Source organism: Lynx rufus, unplaced genomic scaffold (assembly GCF_022079265.1).
Source record: "Lynx rufus isolate CCGP_SWC_20201006 ecotype Redwood Valley unplaced genomic scaffold, mLynRuf1.p SCAF_5, whole genome shotgun sequence".
Lineage (NCBI taxonomy): Eukaryota > Metazoa > Chordata > Mammalia > Carnivora > Felidae > Lynx > Lynx rufus.
Window position 1 is genome coordinate 155,595,139 of NW_025814867.1, and position 19,079 is coordinate 155,614,217.

The 19,079-nt window shown below is 56.7% G+C and overlaps 1 protein-coding gene across 1 annotated transcript; it reads right to left on the reverse strand.

The window, feature by feature from the left end:
• Positions 1–212: 212 nt before the first annotated feature.
• TMPRSS3 (transmembrane serine protease 3) lies at positions 213–18,840 on the reverse strand. Its single transcript, XM_047100155.1, has 12 exons — positions 18,732–18,840; positions 14,620–14,730; positions 13,671–13,787; positions 13,179–13,302; positions 10,998–11,123; positions 9,755–9,798; positions 8,906–9,071; positions 7,974–8,143; positions 6,056–6,151; positions 3,318–3,460; positions 2,558–2,710; positions 213–265 (listed from the first exon to the last, which is right to left on the reverse strand). The coding sequence occupies exons 1-12, from the start codon at positions 18,823–18,825 to the stop codon at positions 248–250; spliced, it is 1,362 nt and encodes a 453-aa protein (XP_046956111.1). The 5' UTR covers positions 18,826–18,840; the 3' UTR covers positions 213–247.
• Between the last annotated feature and the right edge of the window lie 239 nt (positions 18,841–19,079).

A 19,079-nucleotide genomic window follows, 5' to 3' on the forward strand; every position in this document is an offset into this window, starting at 1 on the left:
GGGGCACGCCACAAAGGAGCTTCAGGGCCATTTTAGCCCGACACCCCAGTGGCTCGAAGAGGGGCTAGGAGCTGTTCTGGGGGTGCCGGGGCAGAAAGATGCTCCTTCTCGGGGCTCCGCGGCAGCTCCAGAAGGAAGAGTGCCCGAGGCGCTGGCTCAGGCCGCGAGTTTCCACCCGGGGACCCGCGGAAGGACGGGGTGTCTCCATCGAGGCGGGAACTCAAGGTGGCGGCCCGTTGCCCTCTCTTCAGGTTTTCAGGTCCCTCTAGGAATGAAAACATAGCTGTTACCTTCTTTAGCCCGTCAGGCCGGCCTCCAGCGCCGAGATGAAGTGTGGGTGGGTCCCCAGCATCAATGGGGACAAGGTTGGCCCCTGCTAGGCGGTCCCAGGCGCGCATGGGACAGCTCTCCTACCCGCACGCGCCCCCGCGTCGTCCGTCCCTGACTGAGTCCTCTCCTCAGTTTCCCGTGACTCCCCCGGCCCTGGCCGTCCTGCTTTGAGCCAGAACAGTTACGTTTTACGCCCCCAGCACAGAACATAGTGGATAAAAGAGAAGATGAGCCAATGGGCAGTCCTGGGTGGGCTCTCGGAAGGCCTGGGCGCCATGTTCAAAGAAACAGCCAAAGATGCAGACCCTCTGGAAAACTTCCCTTACGTGGCCCGCACCAGCGTTTCCCAAAGTGTCTTCCCCTAAGACCCCATGCATCAAAATTGCCAGATCAGATCCTCTGAAGAAGGGGCCTGGGGATCGTCAACGTGCACAAACAGCTGGGGGGAGTCCCACGTACCCCCACGGTGGAGATCCCAGCAGCATGCACGGGGACTGGAGTCCCACTCTGCTGTCACTAGCTCCGGGGGCCTTACCCAGGTCCCCTCACTGTAATATGGGGATGGTCCTAGGACCTGCCACCCAAAATGGCACTGAGGGAACCGGGGCGAGACATCACCTGGCACCCCGGTGAGAAGGCTCCCAGACTCGGGAATCTTGTTCTCCCAGGAGCCAGCCCTCCTCCCCGGCTTGAAGACGGGGAGTGGACTTCCTGGACCTGCCCCCGTTTCGACCTTGACCTTCCATGATTACTAGCTCCGTCACATGGACCGTCTGTCCCCGAGTGCAGCTGCGTGGTGGGAGCACCTCCGTGGCTCTGTGGGCGACTGCCCCTTCCCCGCCCTCCACCCCTCCACACCCACACGGCCCTCTGCACCCTGGGGTCCCGTCACCGGCCATCGAGGCCACTGCGGCCAGGGGACCGCTCTTGCAAACAGAAATCCGTTTCTCTTGCTTCCAAAGAGGTTGATGGTTGGGGGCTGGATTCTGCACTTAAGAGTGTGACATGTCCCAGCAGTGGGCACCGGGCCGGTCTGCTGGCTGATGGGGGCTCCATCGGGTGAGCATCCGACGCTTGGTTTCGGCTCAGGTCATGATCTCACGATGGATGGAGCCCGGCGCGGGGCTCTGTGCTGACAGCTCGGAGCCTGGAGCTGCTTGGGATTCTGTGTCTCCCTCTCTCTCTGCCCCTCCCCAGCTCACATTCCACCCCCTCCCCGTCAAAAATAAATAAACTTAAAACAAAAATTAAAAGCTCTTTGATCTAGGGAAGGAAGCAGATTAGTGCTTGCTAGAGACTGGGGAAGGGGAGGGGAGGGGAGGGGAGGGGAGGGGAGGGGAGGGGAGGGATGGTGACCACGCATGAGGTTCAGTTCAGGGAGCGAAGGCATTCCCGACCCTGCAATCAAGGTGCAGGCTTTACAACACTGAAGAGCCCAGATACCACTGGACTGTCCACTTGAAAACGGTTAATTTTATGTCATGTAAATTTGGCCTCCGTTTTAAAAGCAAAAGGAAGATCTCAAGTTCTTTGAAGCTATTCTAAGGCGTGAGTGGTGCGGCTCGGAGTTGGAGGTCAAGTCTGCAAATACATGCTGAGCGCTCACAAGGCAGAAGGCTGTGCGGACGCCCCCGTGTGGCCGGGCCCGACGCCTCCCTCCTGCTCCTCCCTCCTGTCCGCCTGCGGTGCTCCCTTCTCCTGCCGAGCCGGCCTCACCGACCTGTTCCCCTCCTCCTCCAGGGAGGCTGCCCCAAAGCGCAAAGCTGTCCGGGGACGCCCCCACCTCCGCCCCGAGGTCAGAGACTCTCCAGCCCACCCACCCCTGGCTCTCCGCAAGGTCCAAACTCTTCAGTGGGGCCCTGGGGCGCTGCAGATTCACACCCTCGCCTCCTGTCTGCACCTGGTCCACACTCCACTCCACGCACACGTGCCCACGGGATTCATCCCCATCCCCAGGGGCTCATCCTCGGCCACCCGTCCCCCTTTCCCCACTTGGTGGAGCAAGTTGTCCGTCTCGTTTCTGCCTCGGCCGCCCTGTGTGTCCCCACCCCTCACGGAGCCTTGCCTATGGGACTAGCCATGCTCCTGTCCACCAGCCAGGGGCCACGGAACACCGCTTGCTGAACAGACCACCCAGTGATCGCTCCCTGGCTCGCACAGCAGCGCTGGGGCCGCAGAAGAGGAGATGCCAGAGGCCAGTGATGGGGCCAGCGTGAGCTGCACCCACCTCCAACTGCTCGTGGATCCAGTCCAGGAAGGAGGTGACGCGCGTGTAGACGCCGGGCTTGTTCACGTCGGCACAGCCGATGCCAAAGCTTGTCGCTCCCACCAACTTCCACACCCTCCTCTCCTGACACACCAGCGGTCCCCCGCTGTCTCCCTACGTGGCGAGGAGAGAGGTACTGCCGTGCGTGTCCCTTGTCTCAGCACCACGATCCCCCCCTTTGTAGCTCAAACTCGGTTCCACGATGGCTCCACGTTACTCCCCCAGCCTCCAAGAGGGGATGGTGGCACTCCCAGCACTGGGGTCCCGGGTCCCCCGAGGACGGTCTCCTCCCGCTGTCTCCCCGCCAGATTCTGGACGTGCCGAACCGTGAAGGTCAAGGCAGCTCAGAGGGAGGGTCTGCCTGGCGGGGGCTGGGCTCAGGCAGTGATGGAGTCTCACCTCACGGGTGAGGCTCAGATCCAGGGTTCCCACCTGCCACCCCCGCCCCCCACCCCCCCAGACCCTGAGAGCCAGGGCTGGGGCGAGGAGCGCCCTGGAGACCCCTCCCACTGCCAGCACCCAGCCAGAGTGGGAGCGGTGGGTACACTGGGCCGGCAGCCAGGAAAGGGAGGGATATCTTGAGCAAACTTCTTCCCCACGCCCTGTATATTTGCTTTTCAGTCACGGGGAAGTGCTGGCGGTGGCCTGTCCCACAGGCCGGGTCACCGTTCCAGAGCCTCACCCGCGGCTGTGGCCCCCGGAGGTGACCAAGGGCCCCCACCTGGCAGCTGTCCACACCGCCCTTCAGGTAGCCGGCGCAGAGCATGGAGGGGGAGATGATGCCTCCGTACACATCTCTGTGGTTGCAGATCTTGTTGGAGAGTAAAGGCACGGCTGCGTGGTTGAGGACCGGGGACGCATCGCCTGTGGCAGAGCAAGAATTCAGAGGGCACGCACCGGGACGGGTGAGGGGCAGGCCACCACGCTCCGGGGGCAGAGGAGGCGGCTCCTGGAGGTGGACGGATGGCTCACGGCTGTGGCAAGCTCCCTGATGCGTGGGCCCTGCGGCCCCGTCGACGCGCATCAGGAGGAGGGGGGACGGCAGTAGCCGGCATGGACCTCCCCAGGGCCCCCTCGGGCCGAGCGCTCGACCCACACCAGCCCGTTCAGTCCTCAGAGCTGTCTGGGCTGCAGAAGGGAAACTGAGGCCCATGAAGGTCACACACACAGTTTGTGGGCAGAACCCGGGTGCGGTCAGCAGAAAAGTGTCCTCCCAAAGACGCCGGCGTCCCCACCCCGGGGGCCTGTGTTCGTGTCACCCTCCATGGCAAAAGGGCCTTGAGGTGGGGGCGTGATCCTGGGTGGCCTGGGGGGACCTCTAAGTGTCACCATGAGCGTCCGTAAAAGGGTCAGAGAGGAAGACACGATGGTGTGGAGCAGAGGTCAGACAGGAGGGACACTGGACGGGGCTCTGCCAGCGGCTGGGAGGGTGGAGGAGGGGCCACGAGCCAGAAAGTGCAGGCGGTCCCGGATCCTGGAAAAGGCCAGAAAACGCACTCTCCTTCAGAGCCTCCAGGAGGGACCAGCCCTTCCGACGCACTGATTCCGGCCCACGGAGACGGATCTGGGACTCCCGACCTCTCGACCTGTCAGATAACACGGGGTCTAAAGCCACTAAGTTTGGGCTTGCTGCTGCAGCAAAGGGAAATGGTGCATCTGGATTAGCCCCACCACGGACCCTGTAACTCAACCCGTTTGTAAAGCAGTTATCCTTACGCTTTACAGGCTTAAAACAAGGGACACACCTCTATTCCCACGTCTCTGGCACGCATCAGCGGGTGGTGTGGGGCGCGTGCTCCTCCAACCCACACGCTGAGTTTCTCTGAGTGTGAATTATACCCTGTTTTCTGCACGGGCTTCCCCGATCCACCCACACAGCCACTCGTGTGGGGACCACTGGCCGCAGGTTGGACTGAGAACGGTTCCTCTCCCCACTCGCCCCATAGGATCCAGCAAAGTCAGAATATAATCTGCCACGTCAAGTCACGAAGGACGACATGAACAGAGCTGCGGGGGGAGCGTGAACGCGGCAGGCCTCCCGCCACCTGGCCGTGGGAGCCCAGGCAAGGTGCTCGGCGCCCCCTCAGCCCCAGTCTCCTGGCCCTCAAGACGACCACAGAAAGAATTCCCCGCCGAGGGGCCGCTGTGAGAAGCAGACGGTGTCTCACGGAGACATCCGGCTCGGCACCTGGTACGTGGTGAAACGGAGCTCAGCGTGCGTGCGGAAGAAGCTTCTAGTATGGGCGAGAGGAAGCAGCCAGCCACACGGGTGGGACCCTGCACGCGGAAGATCTGGGTACGCCCCGGGGTGCCTTGGACATTCGGGAGGGAGCGGACTCAACTAAAAAGCCTCGAGAGGGAAATCCTGACCTTTCTGTGTTGGGGTGAGCTGCACCCACCCCCCAAAAAACACGCTCACCCGCAACCCTAGAAGGTGCCCTTATTTGGAGTAGGGTCTTTGCAGATGTAGTTAAGGTAAGAATCTCAAAATGAGATCGCCCTGGATTTAGGGGGGCGCTTTAAGCCAAAGACTTACAGAGAAAGGGGAGAGATCTGCGACATGGGGTAAGGGAGCACGTGAGGCTGGGACAGAGACTGGAGGGATGTGTCTACAAGTCATGGGAAGCCAAGGATGGCTGGAGTCATCAGAAGCCGGAGGAGGGGCTGGGGACAGGTTCTTCGCCCCCAGAGCCTCCGGAAGGAACCGGCCCCGGGACACTTTGATCTCAGACTTCCAGAGCCGAGAGACAATGAGCCTCTGCTGTTAAAGATCCCCTGTTTATGGACCTTTGCTGCAACAGCCCCAAGAAACCCACGCTCTTCCTACCAGGGAGAAAGCAATTGGCGGAAAAACTCCACGGGTGGCGAGCACACGTGTGCCCCCCGAGGACGGATGGGGCGGGTTCCAACTGCGTGCACGGTTCTTATTAAGATGACTACTTCTGTTAGGATTAGAGTGGTAGGGTTCCGTTTGTCTGCTTTCTCTGCTTGAGAGAAATAACACATCTTCCAAAGTCCTCACCAGTTACGAACGTCTGTCTTCTGAACAGACCTCGGGAGGGGTTCTCTAGGGGGTCCTTGTGTGCTCAGTTAGCAGGATGGGGAGGAGGAGGAAGGAGACCCTCCCTGGTCATTTGGTAAACGTCTCCCTGACAAGGGGCGGCCACGGTTCCCCTTTCCGATTTGTTCCTCTCCTGACAAAGTCTGCAATTTCACATCCCGAGACAAACGGAACCATGACTCTGACCCACAAGCGCTCTGCGGAGATCGTGTGTCCAGTGGTCGACCCGCACCCCTTGCCTGGGATTTGTGAGCCTCTGGGGGGGCTGCGCTGGGGGGGGTACACGGCGGGGGGGACACCGCGCTGGGACACGGGAGGAGCATGTGGCCGTGGGCGTCCACCCCGGCCTCGCGGCTCTGGGCTCCCTGGACTTAGAATCTCGACTTCAGATGACTGACCTCCATCCTCCGTGGCCCCCCATCCTGACGTCCAGCACATTTTGCCATCAGGGAACTGTTCCTCGGAGTTGGGCAGACAGACTGGCTGGATCATCTCTGTTCCAAGGGGAAACAACAACCTTGAACTCGACTGAAGCAGAAACAACAGCCTTGAACTTGACTGAAACACTAGTCCAGGGAAACAGTTCATCTCTCCGGCGTCTGCCTCTCCGAGGGGCTCAAACCGGCTCCCAAAGGAAGGTCAAGCCCTGGGTCGTGTTGAAAGCTACCGGCTCAGAGCAGGGACTTCCCCCGGCCAGAGCCGTAAACCTTTAAACACCCCTAAACCGTGGCACCGTGAGTGAGTCTGGACCAGGGGCTGGCATACTTTCTGTGAAGGGCCACATAGTAAATACCTGAGGCTTTGTGGCCCCGTGGTCTCTGTCATAACTGCTCCTATCTGCCACAGGGGCGTGAAAGCAGCCACAAATGCACCTGGTCGTGTTCCACGGAAACTCCGTTTGCAAAAACAGGCAGAGGGTCAGATTCGGTCCCGGGGCCCCGGCTTGCCCGCTCCTGGTCTGGACCATGGGTACGTCGCCTTAGGAAACATCCCTCCATTAGTATTCCCGCCCTCCCGACACATCTGGAGGCAAAAAGCTTGCCTGTCCCTGCCGGCCGTGTCACATAAGCCCTCCGCCAGAGGCAGGGCCATGGCTGCGTGAGGCTGTCAGGTGAATACATTCTGACACGCTCCAAGTTTTTCTGCACGGGACGGTGATGGGAAGGCAGAGAAATCATAAGGGCGCTCGTTAACTTTTATCAAGGTACAGGTGCGGGGGTGCCGGGGGTGGGGGGGCTCCGTCAGTTGGACGATTCGGGCTCAGGTCGTGATCCCACAGTTCATGAGTTCGAGCCCCGAGTTGGGCTTGTGAACACGCTGCTGATTCTTCCAGGTCAAACCTGCCACTGACCTTGTGCCGGGATCCCGCTGCATAAGGGGCCCCATTGACTGTACCTCCGCCCGCGCCCCAAGCTGCCGGGGAGGGAGAAGGGGGCTTTGATTGACTTAGCAGTGGGCTCCTAATCCTTCCTTTGCCTCTGCAAAGTGTTTGAGAGTTCTATCCTGGGTGGCTTTTCTGGTATTCTGGAAACTGCCGGAGGTCAGGACTTGCTGTCCCCCATGGAGAAACGTGGCCTGCTGAGCTCAGCCTCTGGGTGGGAGAGAATGTTTCTGAGTCCCTCTGGGAGCTGCAGGTGCCAGTATCTTCCGGCTAGTTAAGAAATGGCGGCAGGGACGATCACGCTACAACCGCGGGCTGACCTGGGAGGTTCACGACTGAGACACCGGGCAGAGGAGTGGCCCCGGCAGGGGACCTCACCACAAGCAGCTCCAGGACAGGGAACAGCGCTTTGTCCCCACGGGCCAGAGACCCCCTTCCGCCACCTGGAGGCACCAGGTGGCCTGGCCTGGGGAAGTCCCTTTCATCTCCAGGTACCACCAGCAGGAAGAAAAGTGGCACCAGCGGGAGCCCCAGTGGAACCAGACAAACCGAGCTGACCAAAGTAGAGCCGTATAGTCTCTAAAATCCAACACCATCAGAAGCACAGCCCACAAATAGGAACGTCACGCACAGTGAGCCTGAACAGGGTCACCACCTGCTAAAACCGAAGATGGCTAGGGACCCAGCGTCTCCTAACGCAACAGCCCAGCGTCCGGGATGCTACTGAAGGTGACTCATTGTACCAAGAACCGGGAAAGTCACAACTCCAGTGAGAAAAGATAATAAACTGAGGCCAGCAGCAAAACGAATCAACCAACCAGCGGGATTATCCCGCAAGATTTCAAAGCGGCTGCCATACAAATGCTTCAACGGACGATCACAGACAATCTTGGGACGCACAAGAGGAACCGAAAAACAGACAGACCCGGACGTACCGTTGAAGGTGAGCGGCCCGGCCAGCTTCATGAGGGCAATGTCATTGCCCAGCCTCTTGGGCTTGTACTTGCTATGGTAGATGATCTTTTCCACCAGGTGGGAAGGGGCCGGACTGTCGAGCAGGGAAACCAGGCCCACTTGGATGGTCCACGACTTGGGGATGTACAGGCTGCAATGAGAAGTCAGAGAGGGGGAGCGAGAAACCCCCAAATACTCTAACCCACAGACCTCAAACGTCCGGAGACCCTGTGCCAGGCGGGCGGCAGGGACAGAGGCTCCCCCTGCACCTCCCGAGCTCGCGCTTGGCCTCTGACCACGCCCCCGTGCCCCGCACAAGTGCAAGTGTGCCCCAGGAGTTTCCCAGGCAGGCCTCGGTGCCCGCACCTCTGGGACTTCTGGACCTTTGAGGCTGTGAGGGGTGTGTCAGGGCCCATTCTCTGTCAGAGAGAAACAGAGCGAGGCAGAAAACAAAACAAAACAGGCCATCGGAGAATTAGCCAGTGTTTGGGGACTCTCTGTGTGGCTTTTCCCCCGAGCTAATCCCCCTGCCAGCCCGCCCTGCCTCCCACCCTCTTGGCCGCCACATGTCACTGTAAGTGCCACAGGGAGGCTGGCGGGTTTCTCCCTGCACCAGAGCTTCCTTCTGACGCCTTCTACCTTCTCTGTACGAGCTGCAGGCCTGAAATCCTCAGAATGAGCTCAGAGTCCCCAGTCACAGCCAGCGGCGACAGTGGTGGTGGGTCCACGGTTTTGGGGGGGGGTCCCTCGGCTGGACGTTACTTTGTGACTATCTGGTCTGTTTGCCTGCTTTTTCCGGACCTGCTGCTGAGCCCTGAAATCTACCCAGTCTGGACGGAGATCTGCGGGCAATGAGGCCAGGGGCACGCTCACTCGTGGACGCGCGCGCCCGGGAGGCCAGGGGCACACTCACTCGTGGACACAGTGGGCAGCGGTGACCACCCACACGGGCGTGATGACAGAGCCCCCACACAAGTGGTAGCCCTGGAACTGGAGGCTGGCCTGCCACGGCCACTGCGCGAGCGAGGACACGTTTCCACCCACGATGCGTGAGCTGTAGCCCATTCTCAGACCGCAGGCTGCAGAGACAGAACAGGGTTCGGGGTGGATCCCACAGAACTTTCTGGGGAGACTGTGTCACAGCCACAGAACCCCCCCCTCTCCCCGGCATCCTGTGCCCTCCCAGAGCTCACAGCTGAGAAAGAGAGCCGGGAGGGGAGAGGAGGGAGCAGATCCCGGAGATGTGGGGGTGCAGTGGGAAGAACCCCTCCACGTGGCGCCCGTGACCCCGGTATGACCACGGCTCACCGGGGGGGCACGGGAGCCCGGCTTCTGCAGCGCTCCCCTCAGTAATGCGGGGCAGCGTGCACGGGCTGACTTCTCCAGACCCCACCCCGCAGGGCAAACCCTCCCCGGGGCCAGAAGCAAGGAGCCTGGGGCACTGAATGGCCAGTGCAGGCTTTTCCTCGAGGCGGGAAGGGGGTGGGGAGGAGAAAGCGGCAGTTAGTCAGTCAGGCTCCCGGAGCCACCACGGAGAGACAGGGCTTCGTGGACCACGGTCCGTCGGCTGCTGAGAAGATGCTCTGGGCTGTCTACCACCCCGCTCCCATCGGGTGACAGGGGCCAGCACTGGCCTCCTCCTCCTGTCAGGTGGGGCCCAAGTGTTCCCACCTGGCACCCAGGAGAGGGGACCCCGGGCAGCCGGAGCAGGGCAGGGGTGACAGGAGTCTGTGAGCGACCTCTGTGGTTGGAGAACTCTTACCCATGCACTTCAAGGCAACCACGTGGCCCGAGGCACATTCCTCCCTGAGGAGGAAAAGAGTAGGTTTACGGTGAATACCCAGAGGCCTGTGAAACGGGCGCTTCTGTAGACTTAATCTTGGGGTAAAAGAAAAAGGAATTCTATTCCCCTGCTCTGGAATACAGACTGCGATGTTAGTCTACGACACGAGTGTGAGGTCACACATTCACCCCAAAACACTCGGCTACCGTGAAGGATTGTGCAAGCGACAGGGCACGGGGCATTTCTAAGCTTCGTGTAGCTGGTGACAGGAGATACCGAGGACCCGTATTATACAAACGCGCACTGGGGTCACGTGCAGGTGGATTTTACCCCAGTGTTCTTCGCCGGCCCCGGGAGGACACCAAGGGCCCTTTGGACCGCGTGGCAGCCTCTCCTGGCACAGAGTCCTTGCAGCCCGGATCCCCCCCTCCCCAGAACACAGCCGTGATTGCTGCAGGAATGACACGTGCTCGCCCTGGCATGGGTGGGAGCCGGGACACCTCCAGCCGCGTCCCTTCGTGACCTTCCCTGCCTTTCGAGCCCCAGTTCGCTCATGCAACCATGCAAGAAAAAGGGAGAGTCACCAGACTGAGGTTTTAGGACACAAGGGATGCGCTGTCCCCACGAATCGCACGTGGGCCCCGGGGGGAGGGGACTGTGAATTATGAAATGACAGGCTGACCAGCTGGTGTTTCCCAGAGCACAGAACACGCTCCTGGGATTGGGTCCTACGTGCCCGGAAGAGCGTATAGAGATGCCTGACCGTGGGGGCAGGGGACTAGGCGGGGACTGGGCCGTGGGTACCTGTCATTTAAGGGCATCTCATTTTACCTTCCCCCACAAAGTGCTTGGGGAAACACAGAAGAGAAACGGGGAGCGTTAAGTACTTTACAGACAGATGACACGCGTCTGGGTCTTACTCTCTTTCTTTCTAGTTTCCTTGTCCCTCCGTCCTGTCCCGCACGCACACCCGGCGCCTATGAAGAGAGGGCCCCGTAGCCCTCACCACCCCCTCCCCCTGCCGGGCCATCTTCGCCCGGTTCCGGGTGGGTATTCCAACCCAGCCGGTGCGTCCACCCAGTCTAGCCGCGGTGGCCAAGCCCCCACCTCGCATCCAGAGAAACGCTCGCCCGTCCCTTGGGTCCTCGTGGGGCCGCGCAGCTGGACGAAGCCAGCAGGCGACTCGGCCCCGTGCAGACAGCAGCGCCTCCTGGCCGCCTACCTCATGTACACCGAGTGGTGGAGAGCCGTCACTTTGTCATCCGGCAGCAGGTGATTGATGGAAGCGAAGTCCCCCTGCAGCCGCTCTTCCACTAAGTCGACCCTGAGGGCGTCTGAACTCACGTAGCTGCAAGCACATCGGGAACGCAGACCCCACGCGTGAATTCTCTCGGCTTCAAAGCCAGCGCTCCGGTCAGAATGCCACACGTCTCACGCTGGGCCGTGTCATTTCCCCACCACACTGGGAGCCAGGCTCGCTCCTACGCGCTCCGAGGCCGCTGGAGTCTCACACGACCCTTGAGAGCGGCCACTACTGTTCTCCAGATTTTCGAGGCCCGAGTCAGGGAACTGGGCGGAGGACACGGGGGTTCGAACCCAGGTGATCCGGCTCAACAGCCCCCCCTACTTCTGTCATCACAGACAGTTGACACGGGACACAGCCGAGCAGAGAAGGGCAAAGAAGGGCTTTCGGAGGGAAGTAGGGAGAGAAAACAGAAAGGGAACAGAGGTACATCTTGGAATTGAAGCACCAGATAGGGAGGGAAGGACAGGTTCGTAGTGAAGGGAACGGGCCACGTTGAGGGGTAGCCAGGGAACGTGGCCTTGGCCGCACGTCCCCTGAGGGGCGCATGCTGGGGTGGGCAGGACTCTCTCGCCCTGGCCGGGCGGACAGGGGTTCAAGAGAAGGGGTCTCTGGGTCCTTCTTCACAGCAGAGGGAGGCTGTACGGTTCAGGGCAAGGGGTGGTGCTCCAGGAGGGGGAAGCAGGGGAGCTGGGAAGGGATGCGCACCCGCCCCGCCGTGAGTCCGAGAAAGGGCCTCTGTAGGGAACAGAAATGCCGGTGGAGGCTTTCAGCCCTTTGCGCTGATGGTGGGGGCAGCGGTGTGAGTGTGTGTGTGCGTGTGCGTGTGTGAGTGTATATGTGTGTGTGCATGAGGCTGCGTGTTGTCTGAGTGTATACATGTGTGTGGTGTAGTGTGCTGTGTGAGTATATGTGAGCGTATGTGACTTCGTGTGTGTGTGATGTGCCTGATGTGGTGTATGTGTGATATGATGCGTGTGCATGTTGGTGTGTGGTGTGTGGAATGTGTGGTGTATGTGCATGTGCTGTGAGCGTGCATGTGTGTATGTATGTGTATGTGGGGTGTGTGCTGAGTGTACGTGTATGCTGTGTGTGGTGTGTGTGCATGTGTGTGGGGAGGGGTGTGTGCCTGTGTGAGGTGTGTGTGTATGTGTGTGATGTGTGTGCACATGTGTGTGGAGTGTGCAGTGTATGTATGTGTGTATGTGTGTGCATATGGGTGTGTAGTGTGCGTATGTGTGTGCATGTGTGTGGGGAGGGGTGTGTGCCTGTGTGAGGTATGTGTATGTATGCGTATGTGTGTGTGCGCATGTATGTATGTGTGCGTGTGTGTGCATGTGAATTGTGTGCGTGTGTGTGCCTGTGTGCATGTGTATGTATGTGTATATGTGTGTAGTGTGTGTGCACATGTGTGGTATGTATGTGCATGTGTGTGATGTGTGTGCACGTGGTGTGGAGTGTGTATGCCTGTGTGCAGTGTATGTATGTGTGTATGTGTGTGCATGTGTGTGGTGTGTATGTGTGTGGGGAGGCGTGTGTGCCTGTGTGAGGTGTGTGTGTGTGCGCACATGCATGTGTGTGTGCATGTGTGTGCATGTGTATGTGTGTGATGTGTGTGCACATGTGGGTGGAGTGTGTATGTCTGTGTGCAGTGTATGTATGTGTGCATGTGTGTGCATGTGTGTGGTGTGTGTGCATGTGTGTGGGGAGGGGTGTGTGCGCCTGTGTGAGGTGTGTGTATGTATGCGTGTGTGTGTGCACATGTATGTATGTGCGTGGCATGTGTGTGCATGTGAATGGTGTGCGTGTGTGTGCCTGTGTGCATGTGAATGTGTGTATGTGTGAGCGCATGCGTGTGCATGTACGTGGGTGTGCGTGCATGTGCGCTTGTGTGCGTGCCTGTGTGCGGTGCACGGTGATCACGGCACGGAGTGTGAGGGGCCTCGGTGCGCGCACCTGTGACGTGAGGACGCCGTCCAGCACCGACGGCTGCCGTGGGGACGCAGCCCGACGAGCCACCCGCCCAAAGGGAGCTTCCTCCCTCCCCCGTCCCCGCCATCCAACGCTTTACCCGGCAGCTGGCGATGCTCTTCACGTTACCTTGGAAACCCCAGCTGGGCACAGGCGACGTTAGCGTGGTGACCCCTCCAGTCGTCAGAGCACACGGTCCTCCAGGCGGCAGCCGTGAAGACCTGCAGCACCGCGTTCCGGCCGCTCACGCGGACTGGACGGCGCGGGCAGAGCGGTCCCTTAGCGGCCCGGAGGCCTGAGCCCGCGGGCGGAGGCTCCTCTGCCGCCCACCCAGGTCCCTCCTACGCTGCCTTTGGCCGGCCCCTCCCCGCCGGGGGCACGTCCCCCCTGGTGGGCGGGCCCGGACCCCCAGCTCTCTTCTGACTTCTGTGGCCTCCCCAGGCGAATCTCGGCCCCGGATGACAGCCCCTGCCTTGTCCCAACCCGGCCACCCCTGGGGATGAGTGCCAGCCGGATCCCAGCTAAGGCTGAGACCTGACAGCGGTGTGGACCTGGACCCACTTCAGGGATGGGGAAGGTCAAGGCTGGGTGGTGCTTCCGCGGGGAAGAGCGCGGCCTTACCGCAGCGGTACTCGTCCTCCCCATCCCTGCAGTCCGAGACCCCGTCACATCGAGCTGTCAGTTCAATACACTTGAAAGACGAGCGACACCTGTACTTTCCGGAACAATCGAAGTGGACTGAGGAAAGGAGAAGACAGGTGTGGCAAGGAAGGGCTTCTTGGGTGCTCAACACTAACAACCATCCACTGGCCACGTGGCCTTGAGCCATCAATAATGAAACCATCAATAATGAAACCTGCACTGAAATTGCAGCCTGTTTCCCTCAGCCCGGTTTCTGTGCCAAATTCCAGAGGGTGGGGCCGCTGTCTCACTATGTGGCCTGGAGCCACAATGCGGGGGTTCAAGGTCAAGAGAGAAAGGGCCTGGCTGTGGGCCGACTGGCTGAGCCTGCTGAGCAAGGAGCTCCGAGTGAGGGCCACGCAGCCCCCAATCTGCCACCTGTTGTCTCCGACTCCGGGCAAGAAGAGAAGGGACCATGGACCACCCAGCCGAGCAGGTGGGCCGGTCATTTGAAAGAGGAAATGAGATACTGTTCCCTATCAGAGCCCATCCAAATGACTCACTTTCTCAAAAGCCACATGAACCTTCTTTTAAAAATAGCAGGTATGCCCGGCCCGGCATGAATGGCCTCCTTGTCTTCTCCTCCCGGCCACGCACCCCCTCCTGCCCGCAGGATTCTATTTCATCAGCTGCTTTGGGACACTTCCAACTGGGCAGCTTCCTTGGTGACAAAGCCCCGAGTGTGGCCAGCAGCCCCTCCTGGGCCCCAGGCTGGCTTTACACTCGTGCAGGCAAATAAAACTCAAAGTCAGCAAACCCCAAAGACGTTTGCCTCCAGTAATTAAGGCTGAGTGGCATGAGCTGGGGGCAGGGGGAATGGGGGGGCTCATGAAAGTTTAAATGCCTGAATAGGCATCTGAGAGCCTACTAAATAATGAATCGTACTCACTGCCCAGACCAATGGCCAGTGCTAATATCAGTGCAATGATCCCGATGACGATGATTGGAAAGAACTTCAACGGCAAGAGGGACAGTATCTGTGCCGCGACAGCGTCCGCATCTGAAAATCGAAAGGCGGGGCAAGAACAGGAAGCCACAGAGCGGCGGATATCCATAAAACAAAACTTAAAATTTAGCTATCTATTCCCCCTTCCCCCGGAGCAGAGAATGTTCCGGCCCAAAGCAAGTGGCCACCTACCTGGGGACGCTTTGTCCCGGGGCTCAGCCCCACACTCTCCGCCCTTGGCCCTGTTGTGTCCATCCTGGGTTGGGGGGGCGGTGTTACAGCTGAATTGTGTAACCCCCCCATCCCCGATTATGTTGAAGTTGAACCCCAAATATCGTCTTATTTGGAGATGGAGTTTTTACAGACCATCAAATTAAAAAGAACTTGGGGCACCTGGGTGGCTCAGTCAGTTTAGCATCCAGCTCTCAGTTTCGGCTCAGGTCATGATCCCATGGTTTGATGGGTTCAAGCCCTGCATCGGGCTCTGTGCTGACAGTGCGGAGCCTGCTGGGGTTCTCTCTCTCTCTCTCTCTCTCTCTCTCTCTCTCCCCCCCCTCCCCTGCTCACGCTGTCTCTGTCTCTCTCAAAATAAATAAATAAACTTAAAAAAGTGTTTACAAATTAAAATAAAGTCATTGTGTGGGTCTAATCTAATCTGACTGGTGTCCTTTACAAGGGGGACATGGTGCATGGTGTGAAGACGCACAGGCACGACCCCATGTGAAGACCCAGGCAGAGATTGGGGTGGTGAATCTACAAGCCAAGGAACCCCGAAGGTTACCAGACAAAAATGGGGAGGAAGAGGTGGGAAAGAAAGGAGGAGAGGGAGAGGAGAGTAAGAGAAGGAACGGGAAGAAGAAAGGCCACACACTTCATGGCCCAAAGGATACAGAGCAAGGGGGTGGGGGCAGAGGGCAAGGTCTTTGTTTTGGCCGCAATGAGCAGTCAGGCAGCTGCACTCTCAGAGCCTAGACCGACACTTGGCGGGCAGCGGTCCTTGGTCAATACGGCTGTCCATACAGCTGACCCTTGAACAACGTGGGTTTGAACTGCGCGTGGAGTTTTTATAGGACGGTCCGGTCAATGTATTTTCTCTTCCTTATGATTTTCCTAATCACGCCTTCTCTTCTCGAGCTTACTTTATTGTAAGAACAGTATATAATACGCACAGCAATCAAAACACTTGTTAAGTGAGTGTTGATGTGATTGGCAAGGCTTCTGGTCAACCGTAGGCTATCGGTAGTTAAGTCTTGGGGGAGTCAAAAGTTATATGTGGATTTTTGACTGTGAAGGGGAGTCAGCAACCTAACCCGCCCCTGTGCTGTTCAAGGGTCAACTGTGTCAGGAAACTGAATGGATGAATGACATCATGATAATGGAGGTTGTCTTATCTCCGCAGAGGAGATCAATTCCTTTCAGGGCGACCAATCTGCGGTCTTGAGTTAGTAGAGCAGACTCTTCCCCCCAATCCCTTCGCGCCTTCGGAAGCCTACACCACATCACTGAGTCCCCCTTACTGAGAGCCCACTCTCCATTTACACTTTAAAAACCAGGAGGAACCCCAAGAATGACCTCTTATCATTCCAGTCTCTCTGTGTCTAAGAGTTGGATTTAGGAAACCAGTCCAAATGGTAGATTCAAAGATCGCTGTTCATTTAGAACGTTTGGTATCCATTCACATTTGCCCCTTGGTAGTGCCTCGGCCATGGTGCCCTGTGGGCAGTACTGTGGCCCTGCTCCCTCTCCTCGTTCTGTCTTTGAGGGCATGCTTGGAATAAAAAACAAAAGTGCATAGCACCTCTCCAAAGAAGAAATGCAGATGATCAAAAAGCACGAAAAAAACCTTCCACCTTCTCTGGGAATCTGGGAAACTGCAAATTAAATGTAACGACATATCAACCTCACAACATTTATCATTATTATTATTATTATTATTATTATCATCATGATTACATCCCCACTGTCATCCAAAGTGAAAAGAAATGGACCCCCACTTACAATCGATAGGAGTATACGCTGTGGAAACTAACTTCTGAGAGTTCGAATTGGAAATATGAACCGAAAGGCTTAAGAAATGGATGGAGGTTTTGACATAGTAAAACCACTTCCGGGACTTTATCTTAAGAGGTCATCATTGATGCACACAAATTTCTACTGACTCGGACCCTTAAAGAGGTAGCATGTATAATACCGATGCACGGGAAACAGCCTGAATGTCCGTCAGAAAGAACTGGTGACAGAACAGATGTGTAGAGTTAGTTACATGATAGGGAAAGGGGGTTGGCAAACCTCTTCTGTAAAGGGCCAGACAGTAAATATTTTAAACTTTGGGTGGCATATAGTGTCTGTTGCAACTACTCAACTCTACTATGGTATGAAGGCAGCCATAGACAATAGTGAATAAATGTATGTGTCTGTGTTCTGATAAAACTTTATTTATAAAAACAAGTAGTGGGCCAGATTTGGTCCATGGGCCATAGCTTGCCGACACCTAAAAAAAATTTTTAATTATTTAATGCCATGGAAAGAATAACATAATATTGTTTGGTTTGGGGGGGGGGACCTTCAAAATCGTATATGTCACTTCCAAAGGAAAATGCTGATATGCTGGACAGAAAAAGGCAAGAAATACAATACTAAAGCACAAATAAGGTTATCTCTGAATAATGGTAAAATTGTGGGCAATTAAAAAAATCTTTTTGGGGGCGCCTGTGTGGCTCAGTCCGTTGAGCGTCCGACTTCGGCTCAGGTCATGATCTCACGGTTTGTGGGTTCAAGCCCTGTGTTGGTCCCTGTGCTGACAGCTCGGAGCCTGGAGCCTGCTTCGAATTCTGGGTCTCCCTCTCTCTCTGCCCCTCCCCAACTCATGCTCTCTCTCTCTCTCTCTCTCTCTGTCAAAAATAAATAAACATTAAAAAAATTTTAATAAAAAGTAAAAAAGTATTTTTGATTAACTGTGTTTTCTAAATTTCTATAAAGAACAATACATTGCTCATTTTTTTTAAAAAAAGCACTACTAAATTCCTACCACTAGGAATTAATCATGAAGAAGTCATCAAAAGTTAGCAGAGGTGACTGTGTATGGTGTTATTCCTGCTCATATTATTCGTTCTATAAAAATATTAGAAACAATTGTATGTCAAATTATGATTTTTAAAAACCATGTAAATTACGCATTACTTGATGGGATGTTGTGATGTTATGAACGCAAAGCATTTATAAAAACCAAGGCACACATGGAAAAACACCCATCTGGACCCACACTGTGTGTGAATGTGTACTTATCAGCAAGGACAGGAAGAGAATGAAGACAAACATAATATATCCTGGGGGTCAGGTGATAGGGTATTTTTTAAACGTATATTTTTGCCAACTTTTTGAGCTGTATTTTAAAACCTGTCCTACCTCAAGTCTTCTCCACCACCCCCCACCAACCACAACTGTCCAGAGCGTTTAAAAAGAATCATTAGGGCAGCCCCCACCCCGTGTTTTCTGGAACCTCAGCCAGAGCCCCCAGGTGACCCCCTTTCCGGTCCCAGAGGTCAGCACTCCTGAGAGCACCCAGGACCAGAGAGCTACGGCTCACCGTGACAAGTCCTGTGTTTGTGACCTCTTTACAAAACCAGCTTTCCTTCCTTGTTGCTCAGAGCGGCTCCTGTCTCCTACAGTTGGATTTTAATCTGGGCATCGAATACCTTCAGCAATGCCCAGCTTATTTTAAATTTCTTGGAAGAGCTGGTGAGTCCTAGTTCTTAGGACTTTCGGGGGGGGAGGGGCTCAGAGATTTCCCGGCAGGACTTGACTCCTAACTCCCAGGGGCAACTGGAGTCTCAATTTCTGAAAACCTCCATCCAGAGAATGCAAACTTCTCTCTCTGGGAGTTGGTAAGGGGCTGGACGAGGTGATGCCCTCTCTAATGCCCCCCTCTCCAGGGTTCGGTAAACCCAAGGAAATGCAAGCATCCAGGTTGTGGGTGTGAGAAATCCTGGTGGGGTGTGTGCCCAGAGGGACATTCTGGGGACGCTTCCCCAGAAATCACACCTGGTTCCACCTACCTGGTGCTACAGGACTTATTTTCAAATCGTCAAGTCCAAAAAGCGATCTGAAGGAGAAGGGGGCCTCAGCCGCGGGTGGGTCATTTTCCCCCATGGTGACTATTTCAGGACCTCTGAGACTTGGCTCCACATCGACCTCCACCTCCTTCACCGGGAAGAACAAAAAGCATTTGTTTCCCTGTTTATAGTTTTAGCATCAACGCATCTTTGACAAGTTAAATCTCTGAAATCTAACAATCCACATAAAGCACATTCAATACCGATTAATCAAACCATTTGTCCAGTGAGAATGCATTTTTTTCCAAGCCACAGCAGGTAACAGAGAAACTTCCAGGGTTAGTGAAAAAC

Coding starts and splice junctions, on each gene's coding strand:
- TMPRSS3 (XM_047100155.1), bottom strand. CDS start 18,825: ATGGGGGAAAATGACCCACCCGCGGCTGAGGCCCCCTTCTCCTTCAGA. Junction 13,788..14,619: donor ACTGGCCATTGGTCTGGGCA/GTGAGTACGATT, acceptor TCCTTTCCTCAG/TCCACTTCGATTGTTCCGGA. Junction 8,144..8,905: donor GCTGCCCACTGTGTCCACGA/GTGAGTGTGCCC, acceptor TTCTCATTGCAG/CCTGTACATCCCCAAGTCGT.